Consider the following 23,963-nt stretch of genomic DNA (forward strand, 5'->3'; position numbering starts at 1 on the left):
GAGTTAAGTAGCCCCTGCCACCTACTGGACACATAGCTTACAGGTGACAGCATGATGGGCTATGTGGTGGATTTGCACTCTCGGTGCTACAGGTGTCACCTGGTGATATAGTTTGGTTCTGTGTCCCCACCCAAATCTCACCTTGAATTGTAATAATCCCCATGTGTCATGGGAGGGACCTGGTGGGAGGTAATTGAATCACGGCGGTGGATTTCTCCCATGCTGTACTGGTAATAGTGAATAAGTCTCACAAGATCTGATGGTTTTATAAAGGGCAATTCCCCTGCACACGCTCTCTTGCCTGTCGCCATGTAAGATGTGACTTTGCTCCTCCTTCGCCTTCTCCCATGATTGTGAGGCCTCCCCAGCCATGTGGAACTGTGAGTCCATTAAACTTCTTTTTCTTTATAAATTACCCAGTCTCAGGTATTTCTTCATAGTGGTATGAAAATGAACTAATACACCTGGGCTCTGCCCCGTTTCATGATCCAACTGCAAGCGTAAAACTCACACCAAGGGCCTTAGAGTGTGCTTGGGATTAAGCTTTCCTTCAACAATTACTTTTTTCAAGACAGGAGACTTAGGCACACAGGCTCTGGAGTTAAAACCTTGGCCATGGCCATGACCAGTGGTGTGATCATGGCTAACTACTCCCTGACTCAGTGTACTTGCCTGTAAAAGCAGGGATCACATTTAAAGGGTGGTCGAGAGCATTCAGTGAGATAAAATATGTAAAAATACTTAGCATAGTACAAGGATTCCACAAAGGCCAGGGCTCAATGAAAGTTATAATTTGCACAGGGCGTTCAATGTCTCAAGTTCTTCTATTTTTACAAGGATGGAAGAATAAATTTTCTGAGTGCCCCAAAGGAAGGGCAAGAACAGTCAAATTCATCCATCAGCAGTTTCTTACTGGGCACCTCCTGTCTGCCAGGCTCTGTTCTGGGTGTGGGGATAAAAGGCAGAAAGAGACGACAGGCACAGTGACAACAAAACTCAGTATCTCAATAAAGTGGACAGGACTATGGGGAAAAGTAACACAGAGGGGAGGCATGCAGAAGGCCAGGGCTGGAATGAGCAGCTCCAGTCATGTTCAGAGAGGGAGGAGGTGGGTGGCCACTGCTGTCTGGAGGAAATGTGGACTTACTTCCCTGAGAAGGCAGAGGGCATGTGCATGTCCCAAGTGGCAAATCCTCGGTGCCTAGAGGGCATGCCCCAGGAAGGCAGGTCAGAGCTGCATGCTGGAGACAGGAAGCGCCATGGTCACTGCTGTGGGGCTTCCCAGACCAGAGTCACAGGCAGGGCCCCTGCTCCCCAGGAGGAAGCAACTGAGCAGCTGGTGGCAGAGCAGTGGGAACAGGAGGAGCGTCGGGCTTGTGTGTCCTCGCTGCCTGCCTTCTGCTCGGTTTCCTTATTTAACAGGAGTTTGGTCGGAATTCAGGAATGAATAAGATGTTCTCTCTGCCAAGGAAGTTTCAAGGGCCGGTGCAGCATTTCTACACAACCAGCCACCTCTTTCACATAAAATTCTGGGAGTTTCAATGTTACCCTTAAGGCTACTCTGTCTAATGGATGCCTCCTGTGCCAGGAACTGCATTTTCTCTAACCCATTTTTCACCCGGAAAGAAAGATAAGGCTTTGCTTCTGATTAACCTGTGCACCAAGAAAGAGGCACATGGACCAGAACTTTTTCTTGACTTCTGGATACAAAACTATGACACCTATAGTATAAAAAACTCTAATGACCCCACTCTGAAACAAACAGGTGAGTCAAGGTGGATCATCAGAGAAGGGGTCAGCAAACTAAAGCCTGCGGGCCAAATCCAGCCTGCCACTTGTTACTGGAAATAAAGTTTTATTAGAATTCTGCTACAGTCATTCCTGCTGTCTGCTCCTGTAAATAAAGTTTTATTAGAACTCTGCCACGCACACTCATCTCCATATTGGCTATGGCTGCTTTCACGTTATAATGCAGAGTTGGCTAGTTTTGATGGGCTAAAATATTGACTATCTGGCCCTTTACAGGAAAAGTTTGCCAACTCCTGTTATAGAGAGATGAACCCAGATCAAAAAAGATTCTTCTTTTGAATTAAAACTCAAAATAATTTATAAAAATTCATTCTGAAACTTTTCAGTATGTAAAGTATAAATTTTTTAAATGACTTTTATATGTTGTTATTTGTCTAGAGACTATAATGATACTTTAATTCACACAAGGTATAAAAACTTTTATGTCGTATCCTTTCAACTATGTCAAAACAACAACAACAACAGCACACCTGCCTGCTTACCCAGCTCAGATCCGGGGCTCAGAAAAACAATGCCTAGTTTCTCAACAACTTTTACTGTATTTTGTGTTGCTTTTTGATAAACGGGATAATTCTTTTTGCTTTTCCTGTGTCGTGATTTGGGGGCATTAAGACATATTTAAATTCTTTGTGATAACCTTATACCATGTTACATTCATTCTAAGTACACTTATCTAATTAAAGAAGCCTCTAAACCAATATCTTTCTGCTTGATTTTGGGGGAAAACATGTGCTCAACTATGACTTTTCTTATCTTTTAATATTACCCTCCATCTACACTTTCTCGTCCAGAAGTATTTATCCCAGTTCACAGCTCTCTTTTCATTCTGTCCCTTCAATCTTCTCATAGCCTAACTTGTATTCTGATAATCACATAAATTAGTTTAAACTTTCATATTTACAATCTCTCTCTCTTCTGTGGTGTTTTAACATTTTCATTCTAGCTGGTTTCCACGATTACCCCAATTTTATCAAACACAACATTTCTATTCCAGGGTTATGTCTCTGACTTAATTCTTGGCAAATGATAATACATTCTTGAGCAGTTTTTGCAAGAAAGGTCTTTATTTTATTTTATTTTTTAGAGACAGGTTTTTGCTCTGTTGCCCTGGCAAGCAGTGGTGTGATCATAGTTCACGGTAATCTCAAACTCCTGGGCTCACGTGATCCTCCTGCTTCAGCCTCCCCCACGTTTTGGGATAACAGACATGAGCCATCATGCCCAGCCAGGAAAGGTCTTTATTGTTACATACTCTGAGACTGTATTGAGTTGAGACTTTTTTCTTTTTATATATTCATGATTGGACACTAAAGCGCCAAAAAGATTATCACTTTATTTGAAGACAAAATGTGTCAATAACAGCAACTATAACCAAATTATTGACAGACTAGAGCTCTGACAAATCTTCGTTAGCCACCAATTTCCTGGGCAAGCAGAGTCTATCCTACAGAGGACTGAGGACAAAATTCAGTTGAACACTGGAAGGGGGAGATCCCACACTCTTAGCCTTAACAGTTCAGGCTGTGTCCACCCAGCTTTGCTTAGGACAGCTCTGCCCAACTACCTGAGCCCAGACTGTCCCTTAACTAAGCCCTCCCTCCCTTTCTCTGGCTCCCTAGAAATTGATTTTCTTTCTAGTTGTAATCCATGTGGGTTCCTGCCTGCCTTAATCTAGAAAACAAAACAAAAAATAGAGCAGCACCTGGCTCCCAGGTACAGACCAAGCACTCTGCTCTGATACTAGTTCTAAGACGCTCAGAAAATAATTCGGTTGCACCTATTCCAGTTCATTGCTGACAGTCCTCGGGCATCTTAGATGCGCTTCTAGACTGCTGACGAGGCTGTGTCCTCTGCTGGGTCTCTCCAGCTGTCACAGTCTACCTGCTTTTGGAACATAAGTCTGGGGGGTCTCCACATCCTCACAGATTCCTCTTGTCGACGGGGGGGTAACCAACTTTGTAAATTAAGCTAAAGAACCAAAAAGTCATGTCCAGATTTCTAACATCATACCTTGCAAGTTCACAAATACAGTCGTTCTACCTTTAAATCAATTCAAGAGTGAATACACCCATACGCCATGAGTCTGATATTTAAACACAGTTTTCTCCCCTTTCTTCTACACGCAGTGCCATGTTCTCCTTACTAGGCAGTGTGGTGTCATGGGAAGAAGTGCTTTAGAAGCTGGCAGGGCTGGGTGCGATCCGTGGTACAGTCACTGCCTAGGACACACTGGTCTGCCAGTCAACATCTCTGGATTTGAGTTTTCTTATGCTAAATGGGGGTGGTAATATCTGTTCAATATGGTTGTGGGGAAAACGGGTTTAAAGTAGTGATGTATTTAAAACACATTGTATTCTCCATGGGCTAAGTCTCCGCAGCCTGGCTCAGCACCCTCGCAGTTTATTTACAAAGCCATTCCGTGTGCCTCGTCTTTATTTCATCTCACAGCCAGGAAATAGTTGTGGAAATGGAATCCCACTTTCTTAACAAATAAGGATTCAGGGGAGTGAATGATTTTTCCAAAGCCCACTGTGAGTGCATGGAAAGCACCAGCACTTCTGGTCCAAGTATCTTTTCACTTTCTGCAACAGCAAATTAAGAGACAAACATCTACTTTCCCTTCCAACTTAGTAGAGCAGGAGGGAAAATCCTTCTAGTTAACTCTCCTATTTCTTATGTATCCCACTCTCCGAGCACATACTGCAAATGTGCTATTTGGGACGGCCTTTGCCACGGGACAGTCAGAGCTAACTCAAGATGACAGCAACTCAGCAACAGAGAGAGGGGCACAAAACAAACAGCTTGACTTGCCCTGGATCATTCTTCGTCAGAAGAAACCAAGCCACAGTTTCACTGACGGGGACAGATACACAGGGGCACAGGCTCTGACTTGGGGGAATGAAGGGGACTATGTCTCCACCTGAATTTGTTGCAGGCAAATTATGAATTCTTAAAGATTTTTTTAAGCATTTAAATTTCACCATCTGCAATCTTTTTTTCTTCCCTGCCCTCCCCCGGCCCCCACACCCGAGATGGAGTTTCACTCTTGTTGCTCAGGCTGGAGTGCAGTGGCATGATCTCTGCTCACTGCAACCTCCACCCCCTGAATTCAAGTGATTCTCTTGCCTCAGTCTCCCAAGTATCTGGGATTACAGGCACGCACCACCATGCCCAGCTAATTTTTTTTAGTAGAGATGGGGTTTCACCATGTTGATCAGGCTGGTCTCAAGCTCCTGACCTCAAGTGATCCACCTGCCTCAGCCTCCCAAAGTGCTGGGATTACAGGCCTGAGCCACCACACCCAACCTACCACCTGCAATCTTTTGTTTCCACTTAAAAGCAGAGCCCACAAAGATGCTCAGACAGACAAGGGGGCTACTGAGGCTGAGCAGCCTTGCATCCCATTCCCCGCTGGTACATTAGTATCTTATGACACCCTCAGCAGTCACGCTTACCTCTACTGATGGCTGTTCCTTCCAGTTTCATGGATCAAAGATGCCTTTCATCACTTATGAGGAATGGGATGGGGGCAGGCAGACAGGGTCCAGGAGCTAGGACTTTGTCTGAAATCACATCCTCTTCATGCTTAGAAAGCCCTACACTTTCTCTTCTAATATTGGCTTAAAATAATGCTTGGAATCTGGTTTCAAAAAAATTGGAGCTTCTGGGAGGAAAGTCATAAGTGTATAAAACATCGAATTATATGTTAATATCCTGGCAACCTTAATTAGGCAGGGGTACTGTCAAGGACTACTTGCCTTAAAGTGAACACAGATACCCTGCATGCCCCTTTAATTATAGTTTTTGTTCAATGTTTTTTGCTGGATTTGAGTAATGCAATAGTCACGTCTGGCACCCTCATCAACAGGTTCTCGAAATAATGATAATCTCGTATGGAACAATACCTATCTTTATTTATATAAGTATTTATCTGAGACTTTACGACTCTATAATCTACACTGAGTTCTAACAGAAATGGAATAAGATTTAAACTAAGAACTATCATTTTCAATCAATTGCTTGACAGTTCTGATCAAACTTCTTAAAAATAGAAATCAATAAATACATGGGAACCAAAGCCAGGTATCCCTGGTGGTGAGAAGAAGAGCTGGAGATCTAGGGAAGACGGCAGAACCAGGACACTCCAGCAAGAAAAAGACGGAAGAGACAGAGTGAGGGTGACAGAATGTGAATGGAGACTTTCTTTAAAACCCCACACCACACTTAGAAGTTATCTGTAAGCCTCACGTTGGATTACTGCTTGATCGTCCACCTTTCTGCATCTTGGTAACTCACCTGTAAAAGCCCCAAATTCAAGACCTTGGTGCTCAAATGAGAGGAAGGCAGAGCGCCTGCCTGTCCTGATGTGCATGTCACCAGGGCGCTCAGAGTGCCCTTTATCTATGCCTGAATGAACCAAGAAGGGAGTAAATTCTTAAAAATCCCAGTTGGGTGCAGTGGCTCATGCCTGTAATCCCAGCACTTTGGGAGGCCGAGGCAGGTGTATCAACTGAGGTCAGGAGTTCGAGACCAGCCTGGACAACATGGGGAAACCCCCGTCTCTACCAAAAATACAAAAATTAGCTGGGTGTGGTGGTACATGCCTGTAATCTGAGCTATGCTGGAGGCTGAGGTGGGAGAATTGCTTGAACCTGGGAGGCAGAGGTTGCAGTGAGCCAAGATTGCACCACTGCACTCCAGCCTGGGTGACAGAGCGAGACCCATCTCAAACCAACAAACAAACAAATAAATAAATAAAAAATCCCAAAACCAGCTGAGAGCGGCGTGCAAGGTAGGAAGATGGCAGGACTCCTCCAGGCATGCAGCATTGTGGTTTCTGAGCAGTTGGTGATGAAATCCCCAGCTGTGCAGATGCCAGGTCAGAACCTTCTAAGCAGCTGCGCATCTCAGAGCCTCCTCCTCTGCCAGGTGTTTTCTAAAAACACCAGAGGACTCAGGTGGCAGCAAAGAATGAGAGAGCGCAAAGGCAAGTGAAAAGCAGAGGCGGCAGCATGCGCTGGAAGCTGAATAAACACAGTCGGGGTATGGAAGGGGCAAGAACCAACAAAAGGATGAAAGAGGGAAAGAGAATTGGGGGTGCCTTTAAAACAAACCTCCATTCTCCTCCTTCGTCCCATACTAATGACATATCCATGTTTTTCTTGCCCTTTTCTTCATGTTATTATCAAGACAGCAGGAGATGAATTTACAAAACGAATGATCCCATCTTTGCCTTCAGCAGTTAGAAGCTGGTGTTTGATGGTGAAAATACCATCATGTGTACCTGGATGAAGCGCTCCCAGACAGAGTTTTTCCATGACCCCTCCTCCCTCAACTTCAGAGCGTGACACACACATCTACTCTTAGCTGAGTCTACAGAGGAAATTGCAAAATGACTCAGAACAATTTCTCACAACTTACTTTTCCAAAAGCAAAAGCAGCCATCACCGTGGAGCTGGGACTTTATCACAAGGTGAGAATCTGCTATGAGTCACTAAAGGCATAGAAAATGCCTTGAAACTCAAACACATCTTCATTTACTCGGTACAAGGCTTTCACCGGACTACAATCTCTACGCAACAATATTTACAGAAGGCATCAGGGTGACGATTTCAGAACTTTGAACAATGGTGAGCGTTCGAGAAGGCCTCAGTGAAGGGGATTTAATGAGTGAATGAACGATACGACACTACGCCCACCCCCTTGGTAAATATTAAAATACCAGATGAGATTCCAGGCAACCACACAGGGGCAAGCCAAAATTACATAGTAATTGTGCCTATTACTTCTCTAAAGGAAAAAGGGCAAACGGCAACAAGGGCTTAGCTAATTTGCTGACAGGAAAAGGGGCAAGGGTGAAATTCACCGGCAACACCCTTGCCGGGGGGAACACAGGAGCCGCGGCTGCCTGAGCTTCCCTTAAGCTGAGCATATAAAACAGCCGTCCTAGTCCATCAGACAGCTATTTATTTTACTAAAGAGATCCATAAAAGTTTGGTTTGGGATCAAAATGTTAAAATTCTTACTCCAAAAAAACCCCATTTTGTTCACTAATGACAGAAAATAAAACTTTCAAAATGCAGAAACACCCCGGCACCTAATGTTGCAATTGGTTTTCAACAATCTGGGTTTGCATCCATTGAAGTGCAGAGTAAAAAATACGTTAAAAAAAATCTGGTGATGTCTAACCACCATCATCAATATAATCTATTCTGCTCTCAACCTAATAATTTATTTGCCATCTAGGGGTTGTTATTTATTTAACATTCCTCAACATCTCTTAGCACATTAAAAAAATAAAGCATTAATAACTAATCTCACGCAAGCAATTAGACTAAGATAAAAACAAAGTTCAAAATATCACTTGTCTACATAAACACAGTGCTTTTCATATTGTAGGTACTTGATAACTGATTCTGCAATATCAGTAATATTAAGTCAAGACAGAGGCTAGGCTCTTCAGGTGTTTACTCAAAGTAAGGATCACGAACTGACGGTTCATAAATTCCTAAATGGGAAAGCCGTGAAAAAACATTGTAAGACTGAGGAGCTCCCTGGACTTGTCTGCAATTTCTAACATATGTGCATAAGCACTTTTCTGGGGACCCATAGCTTTCATCAGATTCTCAAATGGTCTGCTTGAAATAAGTTCCTAAATAACATAAGTGCATAAAAGAGCGGAGAGCATCTGGAAATACGGAGTCTAACCATCCTGACCTTCGCATACCATTCTGAGAAGCCTCCACAAATCTTAGCGGTTTTAGCTTCAGTGAAATGCGTGAAGCGCAATAAATGACCGAAGCAAATTCTAATACGGTTCTGCTAAGATTCTTCCTCTAAGCAGCTCTGCATATTCATGGGGATAAAAAGGGACATCCAGCAGAAAGCTGCTTCGGATCAGGCATTCAGGCAGAAAGACAGACAGGGAGACACATCAGGGCAAGACAGCTGGTCAGACGGACCCTTCAGTTTCACAGATAGGGAAGTTTGACGACTTACCCAAGGATGAGGAAATGGCTCCTCAGTGTAAGACTTCGGGCAAAAACCCCATGTGCTTTTTTTGTTGTTTTTTTTAAACAGAGTCTTGCTCTGTCGCCCATGCTGGAGTGCAGTGGTACAATCTTGGCTCACTGCAACCTCTGCCTCCCGGGCTTAAGCAGTTTTCGTGCCTCAGCCTCCCAAGTAGCTGGGATTACAGGCATGAGCCACCGTGCCTATCTAATTTTTGTATTTTTAGTAGAGATGGGGTTATACCATGTTGGCCAGGCTGGTCTCGAGCTCCTGGCCTCAAGTGATCCACCCGCCTCAACCTCCCAAAGTGCTAGGACTACAGGTGTGAGCCACCACGCCCAGCCACCCATGTGTTCTTACTCCAAGTGTACCCCATGTCGAGGTGGCTTCCCCTAAGAATAGGCAAGAACAGGCCGGGTGTAGTGGCTCACGCCTGTAATCCCAACACTTTGGGAGGCCGAAGAGTGTGGATCACTTGAGGTCAGGAGTTTGAGACCAGCCTGGCTAACATAGTGAAACTCCGTCTCTCCTAAAAATATAAAAATTAGCTGGGCATGGTGGCGTGCACCTGTGGTCCCAGGTACTGAGGAGGCTGAGGAATAAGAATTGCTTGAACCCAGGAGGCAGAGGCTACAGTGAACCAAGACTGCGCCACTGCACTCCAGGCTGGGTGACAAAGCGAGACTCAGAAAGAAAGAAAGACAAGAAAGAAAGAAAGAAAAAGAAAGGAAGGAAGGAAGGAAGGGAGGAAGGAAGGAAGGAAGGAAGGAAGAAAAGGTAAGAACCTGCAAATGGTATTTACACTGAGGTTAGTTTGGCCTAAGAAATCAAACTTCCTGCTTTCTTCTCCCACAGAAAACAAAATGGTATCAAGGTCTCCATAGCTCCATCTCTAATCCAGAAGCCCAGAAAGAAAATAAAGATCTAGAAATAGAGGGCTGAGGGGCATGGAGATGGAAGATGGAAGACAGAGGATGGACCTGGGAAAACACTTGCCGTTCAACCCCATCTTCACTCTCATCCAGGTGGGCAAAATTAAAGGGGAGATCTCAGGCAGCTCTGGCAGGAGGTCCCTCGCTACCACCTAAGTTGCAGGGAGCTGGCTGATGACTCCTTGAACTTGGCTTTTTGTTTGCCTTGAAGAGGTGAAACATATCCCACTTCAAGTGTCATCTCAGATAGGATGAGAGCAAAACCATGGCACCCGCTGTTTCAATGCAGAGAAAAAGTAAGGAGAAGCCTATATCAGAAATAAATGTGGCAAATCAATCATTAGGTGAAGATCAGCATCTCTGCTCAGTCAAGACCAAATCTTTGTGTGGCCTCAGCTCTGAGTAGTCTCCAAGTCACTTTCCTGTGCATCACTGTCCCAGCAGGATGAGGAAACGGGGGGTAATTATCTCTTCAAGTTAATTTCAGAGCATTCTACCTGACAGGCCTTGATCTTCCAGCCCACCCCAGCGCAGTGATTCACACTGCAGCTCTCACAGCGCTGCTCTCTACAACCTCTCCTTTTTATTTCTTGATTTTGTGATTCTGAAGATGACTCTTAATAATAACTTGGTTTTTTTTTTTCTTTCCCAAAAACACAAGATGAAAGAGAAAAGTCTGGAGAAGAAGAAAGCAGGGACAGAGGAAGGCAGGTAGGAAAATACTGTGGCACAGACAACAGGAGGAGAAAGAACCAAACACCACACGTTCTCACTCATAAGTGGAAGTTGAACAATGAGAACACATGGACACAGGGAGGGGAACATCACACACCGGGGCCTGTCAAGGGGTGGGGGGCTAGGGGACGGATAGCATTAGGAGAAATGCCTAATGTAGGTGATGGGTTGATGGGTGCAGCAAACCACCATGGCACGTGTATACCTATGTAACAAACCTGCACGTTCTGCACATGTAACCCAGAACTTAAAGTATAATAATAATTTAAAAAGAGGTAAGATAGGCTTATTATCTATAACTTCAAGTTTAAAATGATGTCTTCTTTTTGTCCCTAGTTTGTAATGCAAATCCCTAGTTTTTCATTAAACTCTTCTCTGCAAAAAAAAAAAAAAAAAAAAAAGAGGCTGGGACGGCAGCTGTGCTGACGAAAGTACCACAGTGATCCAAGGACAGAAAGGAAAGAGGAAGAAGGGCAATCAGCGACCTCCCTGCATCCTTCCAACCTCACCGTGTGCCAGGCGCCATCGTCCTTACTTTCCAGATGAGGAGACACAAGCACTGGTGGGACCAGGCTGGCCCAGGGCTCCTGGGGTTCTTACTGTGCAGCCCGCCAGGGCACTGGACCAGTCTCGCCAGGTTCAAGTCCCCCGGCCTTGCATGATACTCTGCTCCTAGACACACGTGTATTCCATGTTTAACAGAGAAAACACAGGCCCTCTGGCACAGCTGAATGCAGACTCAGAGCCCCAGCCAAAGTGTCATTCAACAACTCAACACCCCCATGTCTGAGTTTTAAAAGCCTCCCTGGCAAAGGCACAGCCAGCTGAGGACTCATCAGGCAACTTCCTGTTGCTGGCAATTTCCCTTTGGCCCCAGTTAGCCCACAGCACAGCCCATGCCAACAGCCCCAGTGCCCACTTTCTAGTTTGCCTCTGTCCAAGGACCCACTTGGCAGGAGGAATCAGCCCAGCTGATGGGAAGGGCCAGTTGCAAGAAATGGCGAGAAAGGTCACCAGCAAGTTTCTTCTGCTGCCTTCCTGCCATGCTCTGTTGTTCGTCCCTCTCTACAGGACAAGCTCTCCATGGCCGAATGGCCTTCCAGGCAGCCACTAGCTTGGAATGCTGTCTTTTGGATTCTCAATACCACTCACTTTTTTTTTTCCTGTTTTTCTGTTGACACGTAAGTGACATCGCCAACCCTGTTGAACAGAGCGTGTAAGTTATCCCTGGCAAAGAAAAGGACAGGCCTCTGTGTGCTCTATGCCACAGTAAAGTCTTCTATAGCCACCCTCTTCCCGCCACACCCAGCAAGGGGTTGGCATCTGCCTGACACATCCACCCTAATGGCCAAGGATAGACCAAGAAGAGCGGGGCACAAATACTCTGGAGCATGGAAAATAGGAAATTAAAAAAAAAAAAAAATCCAACTAACTACAAAGAGGCCAAATGGCCTTTTAGACTCCAACAAAAACTAAGCACAGTCATTTCAAACAAGTCCACAAACTTGCCTCCAAGTCTCTGCCAAGGAAGTGTGGCATTAGAGAGGCAGGATAAGGCATACGGGCTGGCGCCACACTGCCCAACTCTGACCCCGGGCGATCCATGTCCCTGCCGCCTCTCTTCCAGGAGGGGCAAAGTCTGCAGGCCCTCCTCGGCTGGCAGAGCCTCTCAGGCTTCACTAAGCATCTCGGTGTTCACAGTCCACTCCCGCTAAAGAGAAAGGCAGATCTAATATACACTAATTGTATTTGGTCACTTGAAGCAACCCTTTGGAAAAGCTCATCCATTGATGACACATACATTAAAAACAGCGGCTACATGGTGAGCCAGACTTTGTCTCCACGCAGACAACGAAGAGGACCCAATTCTTACAGCTTTTGGTTTCTAGTTCGTTTTCATCTCATGGGACGGTTCGGGAGCAGCTGACCACTAACACTAACTTCAAGAACACGGGGTGGGCAGCTGAGATGGTCAAGAATACGTATGGGTGGGCAGCGAAGATGTTCAAGAACACGGGTGGGCAGCGAAGATGTTCAAGAACACGGGTGGGCAGCTAAGATGGTCAAGAACACGGGTGGGCAGCTAAGATGGTCAAGAACACGGGTGGGCAGCTAAGATGGTCAAGAACACGGGGTGGGCAGCTAAGAGGGTCAAGGCACGCACTTGTCTTACTTTCAACAACATTTTATTGAGGTGCTCATATATTTGTTCACAGTTTCCTACCTGCCATCAAATCTCAGATCAAGAGGCCATTAGGTGAGCAGCAGAGAAAAGCTTCACACACACGTATACATGGGAGATGCACCAGGAACGCGCAGCTTACAGCCTAATCCTCTCTCCCCTGCTTCTGCCGCTCCCAGTTGGACATAATCTCACGTGATCCCTTTGACAGCACCGGGTTGGTGGTGGTGTTATGTTTATTTATAGAGGACGATACACAGGCTTAGAAAGGTTGGGTAACTTGCCCCAGGTCACATAATGATAAAGCCTGGTGGATGGGAATACAAATTCAGGTTTCCAAGCATCAGGTTGAGTTCCTTCCAACATACCACTGCCTCCGAGAAAGCACTACCTGGAATTAGGTCTTTGTGACAGATTATTGTCTTTCTGCTGGAGAGTGCCACGCCCCAAACCATTTTTCAGGGACAAAGCGTTTGCCTTGAGGATGCCATCTCTCTGTGCACTAAAATAGGAATTTAGTCACATAACTTGCATTTAGAAATAGTCATGCTTGGTTTTAAGAAAAGGATCTTGATTCTATTCATCTATTGAATAGCCACCATGGAGAAAGACTACGGTTTATAAATAAGTTATCTTTTAGCTTGACTGCCTAACAAAAACACAACCAAAAAGATCTTGCAATAATGCAGGCAAGTATACACCAAAGCAAGACGAATACTCCAAGAATGCTGGAAAGCAAATCATGTGGTCCAATAATTTTTGCTTTTCCCTCAGCTTCTTAGATAGGCAAGCTTTTAAAAGCAATTCATGTGAAAAAAAAAAAAAAAAAAAAAAAAAACTCAAAAGGTTAAGCTAAGTGGGTGAGCAGAAATTAAATATGAAATGCAAGTTGTGTTCACGCTGTACACTAAAAACCATAGCCACTAGTGGACGTTCTTTTTTTTTTTCTGCCTAGAAAAAATAAACAGGACAAAATATATCAATTATATCTTAAACATGATTAAATTGCAAAGAGCACAACACACAGTTGTCACGCTGTGTATCTCCAGATTCTCAATGCTCTCTGTTCTATCAACACAACGCCTACAAATGGCAAAAATAATCCCTGCCAAAGCTACACTAGGTGATTACATAAAATTCTTCCACAAAGCCGAAAAATTATTTCATCAGGAATAACTAAATTAAAAACTCTGCTTACCTTGTAGAAAACGGGTTTCCTGTGTGTGAATTTTCTTTTACAGCCTTAAACCCAGTGTAAGTATTAATATGTGCTATACTCCAAGGAAATTTTACAAGCATACAATTAATTGCTATATTCAAATTATTCCTTCCTCTCTTTTCAAGCATATTTTGCAGAGTAAATATTTCCCTAGGCCTTTCTGATATCTTTATATTTCAAAAAGACAGAACTATTTCGGAGATGAAGTTAAAGATTTTGGAATGAGAAAGGAACAGTGACAGCGCCACAGAACGGGTATCCAAAAGAAGTTCTCTTATCCTTAGCTGTAAAAAGCACGTAAAGATCGCTGTCAGAATCCCTTCTGGGGAGAAGGGCATCTCTTCTCATCTGCATATCAGTCTTTAGACATTTTTAGAGCAAAATCAACTTTCAATCAAGGAAAGGAAACCGTGCAAGCATGCCTGCATTTGGATCAAAATCTTTACCCGTGAAAATCAAAGCCCTTGTTTACTTACACGCTGTACATAAAAAGGAAAAGTTCAAAGAAACCAGCTCCCTCTGGGAGAACGGATCACATCGAAGTCGGCTGTTGGGAGATGTGTAAGACACGCGTCGTCTCTCCCTCTCATCCCCAGGCAATGAAAAAAATCCCAAACTGCTCTTCCAAGTCACATTCACAAGGACGTCCTAGCGCCACCAAGCTCGTCCTCCACAGCAGCACCGGTGATTGGGGGAAGCTGGCCCCCTGCTCTGTTTCCACCCATGCCGGGAGCCTGCTCTAGAAAGGCACCGGGTTACCACGGACGTGGAGACAACGGGACCACAGAGGGCCACGTCTCCTGAGCCTCAGAGCCAGCTCAGCAGGTGGAGTGCAGGCAGCATGTCTGTGGGGACTGCTTAACACACCTCAAGTTCAGAACAAACCGAAAACTCTTTCAACCTCCTCACCCAAAGGGACATTGTATATTCCTTTCAAACTCCAAACTATTACAATAGCACATGCTAATTGCTAACAATACTGGGGGGAAAAAATCCCCCCTACAGGAGAGGCTGACAGGGTCACACAAAGAGCTATGACAGTAATAGGCACCCTTACAGAGAAGAAGGCAATCAATTAGGAACCATTTGCAGAAATTGCGGGGCTGACAAAAGCCCTGGGTACAGCTGTGCTTCATCAAACCAGGCTTCATTTGATTTTCAAGGGAAATTATTCTTTATTCTAATGTCTAGAATAGTTGTTAGTAAAATATCCCCAACAGCCCAGGTTCAACCAGGGTCTAATCTGAAAAGAAGTTAATGACCCCTGAGAAGACCAGTTGGGCCAGGGCAGGAAGCCCAGAAAACCAGAGGCAGGTCTTCTCCCTGAGGAAGGACCACCTTCTGAGGACACGGCACGGGGCAGGGGGATCCCGAAAAATCCACTCCCAGCACACACTGGGCATTCATCAGACACCTCCCACATTACCACTTCAAAAATAGAAGAGGGCTGGGCACGGTGACTCACACCTGTAACCCCAGCATATTGGGAGGCTGAGGCAGGAGGATTGCTCGAGCCTAGGAGTTTGAGACCAGACTGGGCAACACAGTGATACCTAGTCTCTAAAAACAATAAACAAAATTATCCGGGCATGGTGGCAGGCACCTGTGGTCCCAGCTACTTAGGAGGCTGAGGTGGGAAGATTACTTAAGCCTAGGAGGTCAAAGTGGCAGTGAGTCAAGATCACGCCATTGCACTCCAGGCTGGACAACAGGGTGAGACTTTGTCTCGAAAAATAAAATAAAATTTAAAACAACAACAACAAAATCCAGAAGAGGATTGCTTTAGATATAACATGATGTTTCCAAAAAAAAAAAAATTAAAATGTTTTAAAAAAAAAAAAAACAGAACAGAAAAAAATGTAATTCTTAAATTTGAAATTTTCTTTCTCTTCTCACTAATGCCCACCACAGTTTTTATTTTTGGTGGCCACTAATTCTTCTTTCCCAAGAAACAAAGAACAGGGAAACTGAGTAACTGCTAGGTATTTACCGAAGATTTTTAAAAATGTACTGAAATCCATCATCATACATGGAAATCTTAAAAAAGGTAAGGTGATAACTATGTTAGATTTGAGAGGAATTTTACAGCAAATGCTTAACATGCTCATATTCTTTCAATAATTTTTTTTCTTCTGTGTTCTTTAGTGTTATTTGCTTTCTCTTTTCTCCACTTTTAACCATGAAAATTGAAGCTCAGATGGCCCCAATTTCAACCTGATTGCAGCTTTCTCTCCTCTTCTAAATTTCTGATGCTCCAATGTTCACTTTGTAAACGTTTTGCTTAGTTACTGCAGGCACTGTTAAATAACAGAGTTGGCAATGGCCTTAACATGCTAACTTTTTGCATATCTATTTTGCTGAATCTTAAGATAAACTTTGGGAAAAAATTCAATTTCCTTCTTAAGAGTTCTGATGTGTAACTCAAGCAGATCATAAGAAAGGAGAAGTCATTATCCCTCATGGTGTTGAGATTCCCCTCAAGCTACCATCCTGTGCCAGTGCCCGGAAAGGCACACTTAACTTTTAAATACATGGCCATGCTCCATCAGTGTTTCAGGAGGATTTGATTTTCCAAAAAATTTTAAGTCAGGCCAGGCACAGTGACTCACACCTGTAATCCCAGTACCTCAGGAGGCCGGGGCGGGAGGATCTCTAAAGCCTACGAGTTTGAGACCAGCCTCAGCAACATAGTAAGACCCCATATCTATTTTATTATTAAAATAAGATTTAAAATAATTTAAGACAAAGCCATCAAAACACATCTATTTGATGCTCTAGGATCCACTGCTTCACTAAAAAGCTAATGGATATTAGACATGATATTGGGTTCCCAAAATTAAATAACCCACTAGAGATAGAACAGAGTAGTAGGACTAAAAATGCTGATGAATTTCAGTTTCATAAAATAACTTGCATCCTGGAACATAACCAGGCCAGCGAAGGCAGCTGAGCATTTGCTTTGCATGAGGAATGAGGAGGAGAGGGAGGAGAAATTTGGAAGAAGGTGCATGGAAAATGGCAGAAGAGTCCAAGGAGTGAGGATGGGAAAGGGAGAAGAGAGGGGAGGCTGAGAGCACACAGCTGCTTCATCAAACCAGCAACTTCAGAACCAGAAGTATCCATTCTGAAGCTGGCAGTCTCTAACCTGGTCCCCTCACACACAGGGGATGTCACCAACCTCCAAAAGGTATGCCACATGGCTCCTCCCATGGGTGTGCCATGCACCTGGCTCCTGGTGGTCTTGATGTCAACGGAGGCCCATCTAGAGCAATCACTGCCATGACACCGGCCACAGAGGGGGAGGCACGGCCAGGGTTGTGCGTTCCAAGGAGCCAGCAGGAGCTGGGAATGTGGAAGCCCTGCCCAATTCTGAAGTGGCAGGGCAGGAGCCTCGTGCTCCTCAGACACAGCTGCAGCTGCCCAGCTGTGGCTCTGGACCCAGACATCCCTGTGCTCTTGGGGACCAGGAGCAGGAAGGAGCCCCGCCCTCCCAGGCACTGCTGCAGCCGCCTAGCCGCAACTGTGGACCCAGGCATCTCTGCACTCTCAGGGGCCTGGGAAGGACCTCCTGATGCCACAGGCTCGAAAGTAGCCTGCTCCCACTGCCTGGCTTCTCCCTAGTCCTGGTGCCCACTCTGGTCTTAGAGCAAATTTGGGTCTGAGTCCAGGCACTATTGCAACTCAGCCAGGTGTGGACACGCTCAGGGCAGCGCTGACATGCCAGCCCCCTGCTGTACTTTGGGCACCAATGGGCATGGGAAGCAGGCCAAGGAGGGGACTGAGGGCAGCTTGGCCCTGGCCTGCAGGCACCTTTGGCACAAACAGCCTGGGCACCATGAACAGCGGCAGGACACAGACAGGCTCCTGGGTAGAAAGGGGTGGGTCCCCAGAAAAGCCCCACCTTTAAGCTGGGGAAGGCCTGAAGTCTGGGGGCCAAGCTGCCAGTCCCACAGACCAGAGTGGGAACTTATGGAGCTTTTTCTGGGCCTGCCCAAAGCCACCATGGACCAATCAGTACACACTTCCTCCCCTCCGAAGCACATAAAAACCCTGGACTCAGCCAGACTCAAAGAGACAATGAGACAACCAGCTGAGGCAAGGAGCTACTCCAGGGTCTCCTCTCTGCTTAAAGCTAAGCAGACATCAGTACTACCAGCTGTGGAGCAGAGCTACCCACTCCAGGGTCTGCTCTCTGCTGAGAGGTGAACACTCTATGGGATGACCAGCCTGCAGAGAGAAGTTACCCACTGTGGGTTTCCTCTGAGCTGTTCTATAGCTCAGTAAAGCTCCTCTTCACCTTGCTCACCCTCCCCTTGTCTGCATACCTCATTCTTCCTGGTCATGGGACAAGAATTCAGGACCCCCCTAATGGCAGGGCTGAAAGAGCTACAACACAAACAGGACCAAAACACGCCCCTTGCTCGCCACATTACAGGTGACAAGGAGAGAGGAGAGGAGGAGAGAAGAGCTGCAGCCCTTCAGGGAGCCCAGACCCAGGAGTTCCCAGAACTAGGGCTATGCCACCCTCTTTGGGGTTCAGCGGTTCCTGGCATCTCCAAGCTTCCAGGTACTGGTGCAGGCCATGGAAGCTGCTTGTAGTATGTGTGATCCAGCCATAGCTTCACAGGGAGCCAGCGCCCGTGCTAGAGCCTGGAGCTGCTGCCTGCCCCACCACAGCCAGCTTCCCTGCCTGTGCATGGTGGCCAGACCCCACACATGCTCACTGACACACCCCTCACCACTGCACTCACTGACATACCCCTCACTACTCTGCTCACTCTTGGCAGGCACGGGATGCAGGCCAGTAGTGTAAGTCGAGCACAATCTGCCAGGTCGAGTAGGCCTAGTGGGCCCAAGAAAAAGTTGGGCAAAGGCACCCTTGGCCACAGAGGTTTCCGGCTGGTAAAGTGATACCCCAAGAATCTTGTGATAGTGTTAGTCTAAACCCAACTGAGGCATTGTTCCACTTTATAACTTTCATTTAAATGCTATCATTGCTTCTATTTCTTCCATTCTTATTTTGTATTTAAGACAAATACAATACAGAAGATGTATAATTTCAAAATCAATTAAAAACTGGACTGGTTATTAGCACAGATTATGTCAATCAGACCATTTCTGAAAGGGTAGCAGCTAATGAACAGTTAAAAATGCAGGAAAGGAATGGAATGTAACAAATGCTGCCAAGGATGTGGATAAAGTAGAAGCCTCCTACATTGCTGCTGGGAATGTCAAATAGTACAGCATTGTGGGAGACCATGGGCTGTTCCTCAAAAACCTAAACAGAGAATTACCACATGACCTGGCAATTCCACTCCTTGGCCTGAAAACAAGCATTCATGCAGATAACTCTTACACCAACATTCACTCCAGCATCACCCACAATAGCAGCAATAATTCAAGTGTCTATTAACAGATGAATGAATAAACAAAATGTGGTGTATCCGTATAATGGAATATTATTCGGCTGTAAAAAAGAATGAAAGCCTGACACATGCTACAACCTGGATTAACCCAGAAGACATATGTTAAGTGAAATAAGCCAGAAACAAAATGACAAATATTGTGCCTAGAAACTGGCACCTAGAAATGTATATGAGGTACCTAGAAATTGGCAAATAAGACAGAAAGTAGAATAGAAGTTACGGGGGAGTTAAAAGCGGAGGAAATAGAGAGTTATTGTTTAAGGGGTACAGAGTTTCTGTACCCCTTGCAAACCAGTGTGAATATACTTAATGCCAAAGAAGCATACACTTGAAAATAGTAAAAAAGGAATATTTTATGTTATATATGTTTTATCACACAAAATGACAACATTCCAAAAATAATTTATCTTCAGCCAAAAAAAAAAAAAAAATGTAAGAAAGAAACAGAATACTAATTAACACCTTTTGACAAGGTTTTCCTTGTCAAAATCACTAAGCAAAGCCAGCACTATATATGAACAGCAGAGTGTACACTGCTCTTTGATGGCATACCAGAAGTCATGGAGGAGTTCTGGCTAAAGTAAATGGTTCCGATTAGTACTTCACTTCAAAAAAAATACATACATAAGGAAGCTGTATCCTTAAAATATATATATATATATATATGTTGAACTGCTGGACCTAGAGATAGGTAACTCCATCTCCTTTCCCCACCTTGGGTAAGAGCCTGCCAGGTTCGTAGTTTGCGATTTAGGCCAGTATCTTACCCTGAATGTCTGCTCCATTTTCTCCCTGTGGGAAACCTGATCCAGAGTGCCATCTGTCTGACTCCTTTTCAGACCTGTTGTGATATCAGGGACGTTGCTGAAATCTGCATGAAAAATGACAAAAACGTACATGAGTTTGGTCATTTGCAGAGAATAATAACGCCTGGTTGAAAGGCTCAGATGGAGAAAGGAAAGGAGAAAACAACCTAGGAGGCAGTACAGAGCAGTCCTGAATAACACTGAGGTTACAATTATGCACACAGATGGTCTTCTGAAACAGATCTAGGCTCTTGCTAATTGAAAAGGCAACATCTGCCTGCTTTGGTCAAAAGGGACCAATCAAAATAATGACTTAAATGCCCTGTCACTCTTCTCATTGTTGTATAAACTCTACTTCCCTAAGCTCTGGTCTTGGGTAATTTATTTGGACCTACAATCAAACAGCAACAATTTTGTTGGTATTTCCCTATTTTTGGCTAAGGGAAGGCAAAATTACCAGGGAATCTTGGAAACCAATGATGGAATATTATACTTATTACAATCTACAACTTGCTCATTCACAAGCATGTTTCTTTGGCTGGCATCAACCACAATTGCATCCTAACTTAAAGGTCCAAGAAGATCAGTAAACCCTTATTAACTTCCAGAGTAAAGGCTAAGAAATAATATGGGCCAGGTGTGGTGGCTCATGCCTGCAATCTCAGCCCTGTGGGAGGCCAAGGCGGGAGAATCACTTAAGACCAGGAGTTCGAGACCAACCTGGGCAACATAGTGAGACCTTGTCTTTACAAGAAATTAAAAAAAGAAAAAATCAGGCACAGTGGTATGCAGCTATAATCCCAGTTACTTGGAGGGCTGAGGCAGGAGGATTGCTTGAGCCCAGGAGTTCAAGGCTGCAGTGAGCAGTAATCATGCCACTGCACTCCGGTCTGGATAACAGAATGAGACCCTACCAAGAAAGGAAAGAAGAGGAAAGAGGAGGGGAAGGAAGGGGAAGAAAGGGGTGGGGAAGGGAGGGGAGGGGGTAATAATTAAAATATAAAAATAATAAAAATAAAAATTTTAAATTTAAGTAAATTAAAAACTAAAACATTAAAAATTTTAAATAAATAATATGAAATAAGTAGAACACATAGTTTTCCAGCCTACAACTGGAAGCACACATCCCATCCTCAGCACTCTTCTCCAATAGAGACAGAAAGACCAGCCTCTATCAAAACATAACACAAGTTTTCATCGTAATTCTTGTATTTGATAGAATGTCCCCTCAACTAGGTGAAACCAGATGATTTCTGATCCCATCCAGGTACAAGAAATCAGTCTGAGCTGATCTAGGCCCAAGAGGCTTGGATAGACTTGCAAACAAAGAAACTGCCCAGCATGATGGGGGCAGGGAAGATGGTTTCTAGAAAATCTTTAGAAGCTAGGGGAACCCCTGGAGGTTAGCACAGCTGAGACAGAAGAATGCCAGAAGCAGGTTCATGCTGATATTACCAACCACTACACAGGCACTCACATCTAAGATAGGGAAAGGTCTCCGGAAAACATATAATGATCTACAAAATTCTGCAGCTCTAATTTTTTTCTTCCGTTTCCTCTTCCAACACCCTAATCTCATCCAGATAAGGACCAGACAGATAATCTCAGTCATACCTCACTGCTGTTGGGTGCAAAGTTAGCCCAGGGAAGGCAGTGCTGACCCAAAAGGCATGAGGCTCCCTGGGGAAATTCTGAGTAGCAATGACAAGCAAGGATACTTGGGCCTGCCTCCCCTAGTCCCCTAATGCCACAACACAGAGGCAGTCCCCTCACCAACAAGCTGACTGCACGGGAAGTAAGACCAAACCCTCAACCCCAAGTGACCCACCGCTGTCTTCTAAGACTGCCCCCTTTCTCTGATGTGTATACCTTGGCTTAAGGGAGACCAATTTATGTAAGTCACAAAAGAACAGCAGCCCTTACTCCTATTGCATCCAGCCTAAGTGCATCTCTCCGTTCCTGCACTCAACACATACTTCTTGAGTAGCAGCTGTTTTCCAGGCACTGTGTGAGCAGCTGGGGATGCAAAAATGAGTGAAATGCTCTCATGGGCTGCTTCTAGTCTGGGGAGAGGCAGTTGGTGAGGGAGATGCAGGTGGTGAGGGAGGGGCGGGTGGAGAGATGAGTGCAACCAAGTGTCACAGATGCTATCAGGGAAGTCCACAGGCTGCTGAGTGGGGACACTCAGGAAGTAAGTCAATTCTCCCTGGGCCCTTAAAACACTTCAGAGGAAAGCAGACACGTGAGCAAAGGCTTTATGTCGGCGGAGTATCTATTTGACTTTCAAGCTGAAGATGACAAGGCAGGGTGGGCAGCGGGGAGGGGGGATTCCGGGGCTGGAAGCGGCCTGAGTAAAGACGAATGATAGGAAGAGCCAGGCACCATCGGGGAACTTGCCGAGTGTGGCTGCACAGAGTGGGGCAGAGATGGAAGACTATCCTCGATGGACGGATGGATGGAGGACAAGAAAGTCATAGTGACATCACAGGTACAAGGTGTAAGGACCAGAACATCACAGAAGAGAGCAACAGAAGAAAGTAAGGGATGGTTGAGCATTTGAGGAGGTAGATTTCATAGGTCCCCTCTTTGTCATTTATTAGATATAAGAAGATACAGAAAAGAGAGGCATCGAGGAAGACTGATTTCTACATCCTAGGTGACTGGGTAGATGGGAAACGCGACAAGGGGAGAACTGGGGATAACAAGCTTAGCTTCCGCAACGCTGAGTCTGAGACACGTGCGGGCCATGCAGGGGGAGATTTTCAGTGGTCGGGAGTCCAGAGTCTAAAGCCCAGAAAGGTCTCCACGGAGACATGGATTTGCAAGTCATCAGACTATCTCTCCACAGTAGTGAAGTCAAGGGAGTGGAGGACATCAAGAGGACCAAGGAGAGAACCACAGAAACATCAGTGCATAAGGGTACGGGAGAGGGTGACCCTCAAGAGAGGTACCTTTCTTTTTATAGAGAAGTAAAAAAGAAGTATAAGGCCATCAAAAAAGAGTCATGTCACAGAAGCCACACAACGTAAAAGTGCATTACCTAGGTTACAGAATGAAATTTGCACTAGTGCTGCCTTTACCTTGTAAATAAGGAGCCCTGGTATTTCCTAAGAGTTACTTCAAGTACAGGAAATAGGACACGTGATCCACATGCACATTCATGGATGACAGGGATTTCACAGTGCCTGCTGCACATCAGGCATGTACTAAGTACCAGGGATACAAAGATGAACAAGACCTTGAGTCCCACCAAGAACTCAGCTGTGGCAAAGGCATAAGGAGCTTTGGAGCCCGAGGTGCCAGATGGATGCTGGTGAAAATAGCACGGCTGATGTCAAAAGCGGGTGCCAAGTGAATCCTGAGTCATCTGAGTCAAACTCTTCACAAGATTTTGGAACTTAAACACTGAAAACTCCCCGAACCACTGTTCGCCTCTTATAAAGGAGACCAAGAGGTACTCATTCACTTAGCGAGAAGGAGACTCATTTCAGGTAAGCATGAGAAACGGGGCAACGTGTACCTGGTAAGAGAATATTGACCCTTCCCGTCAGAACCCTGCTCACTCCAGGATAAAGGCTTAGCTTTGAATCAGTGAGGTTCCCTTAGGCCCCCTAGAACCCCTTAACTTCAAGGAAACTTTGGGTGCCACCAGGTTCTAAGGCACAGGCTTGGACAGGATGGCCCAAAGGCACCAGCTCCCACTGAGGCTGGCCCTGGGGATCTGAGAAGAGAAGGCAGCTGTGGGCAGTTCCTGAGATCTGCCAAGACAGGAAATCTCAGAGGTGTTCTACTGCTCAAGTTTCCCCCAGGTGGAATGCATCTGGGCATACACAGAGTCCCTGC

The 23,963-nt window shown here is 45.2% G+C and overlaps 1 protein-coding gene across 1 annotated transcript in view; it reads right to left on the reverse strand.

Annotated features, from left to right (window-relative positions):
• Nucleotides 1–23,963, reverse strand: part of LOC105527879 (T-lymphoma invasion and metastasis-inducing protein 2-like) — a 564,729-nt gene that overhangs the window by 27,588 nt on the left and 513,178 nt on the right. Inside the window, 1 exon segment of the mRNA XM_011964376.1 lies at nt 20,082–20,185. Coding sequence (XP_011819766.1) covers nt 20,082–20,185 — 104 coding nt within the window.

The sequence above is a fragment of the Mandrillus leucophaeus genome, unplaced genomic scaffold, assembly GCF_000951045.1.
Source record: "Mandrillus leucophaeus isolate KB7577 unplaced genomic scaffold, Mleu.le_1.0 Scaffold698, whole genome shotgun sequence".
NCBI lineage: Eukaryota > Metazoa > Chordata > Mammalia > Primates > Cercopithecidae > Mandrillus > Mandrillus leucophaeus.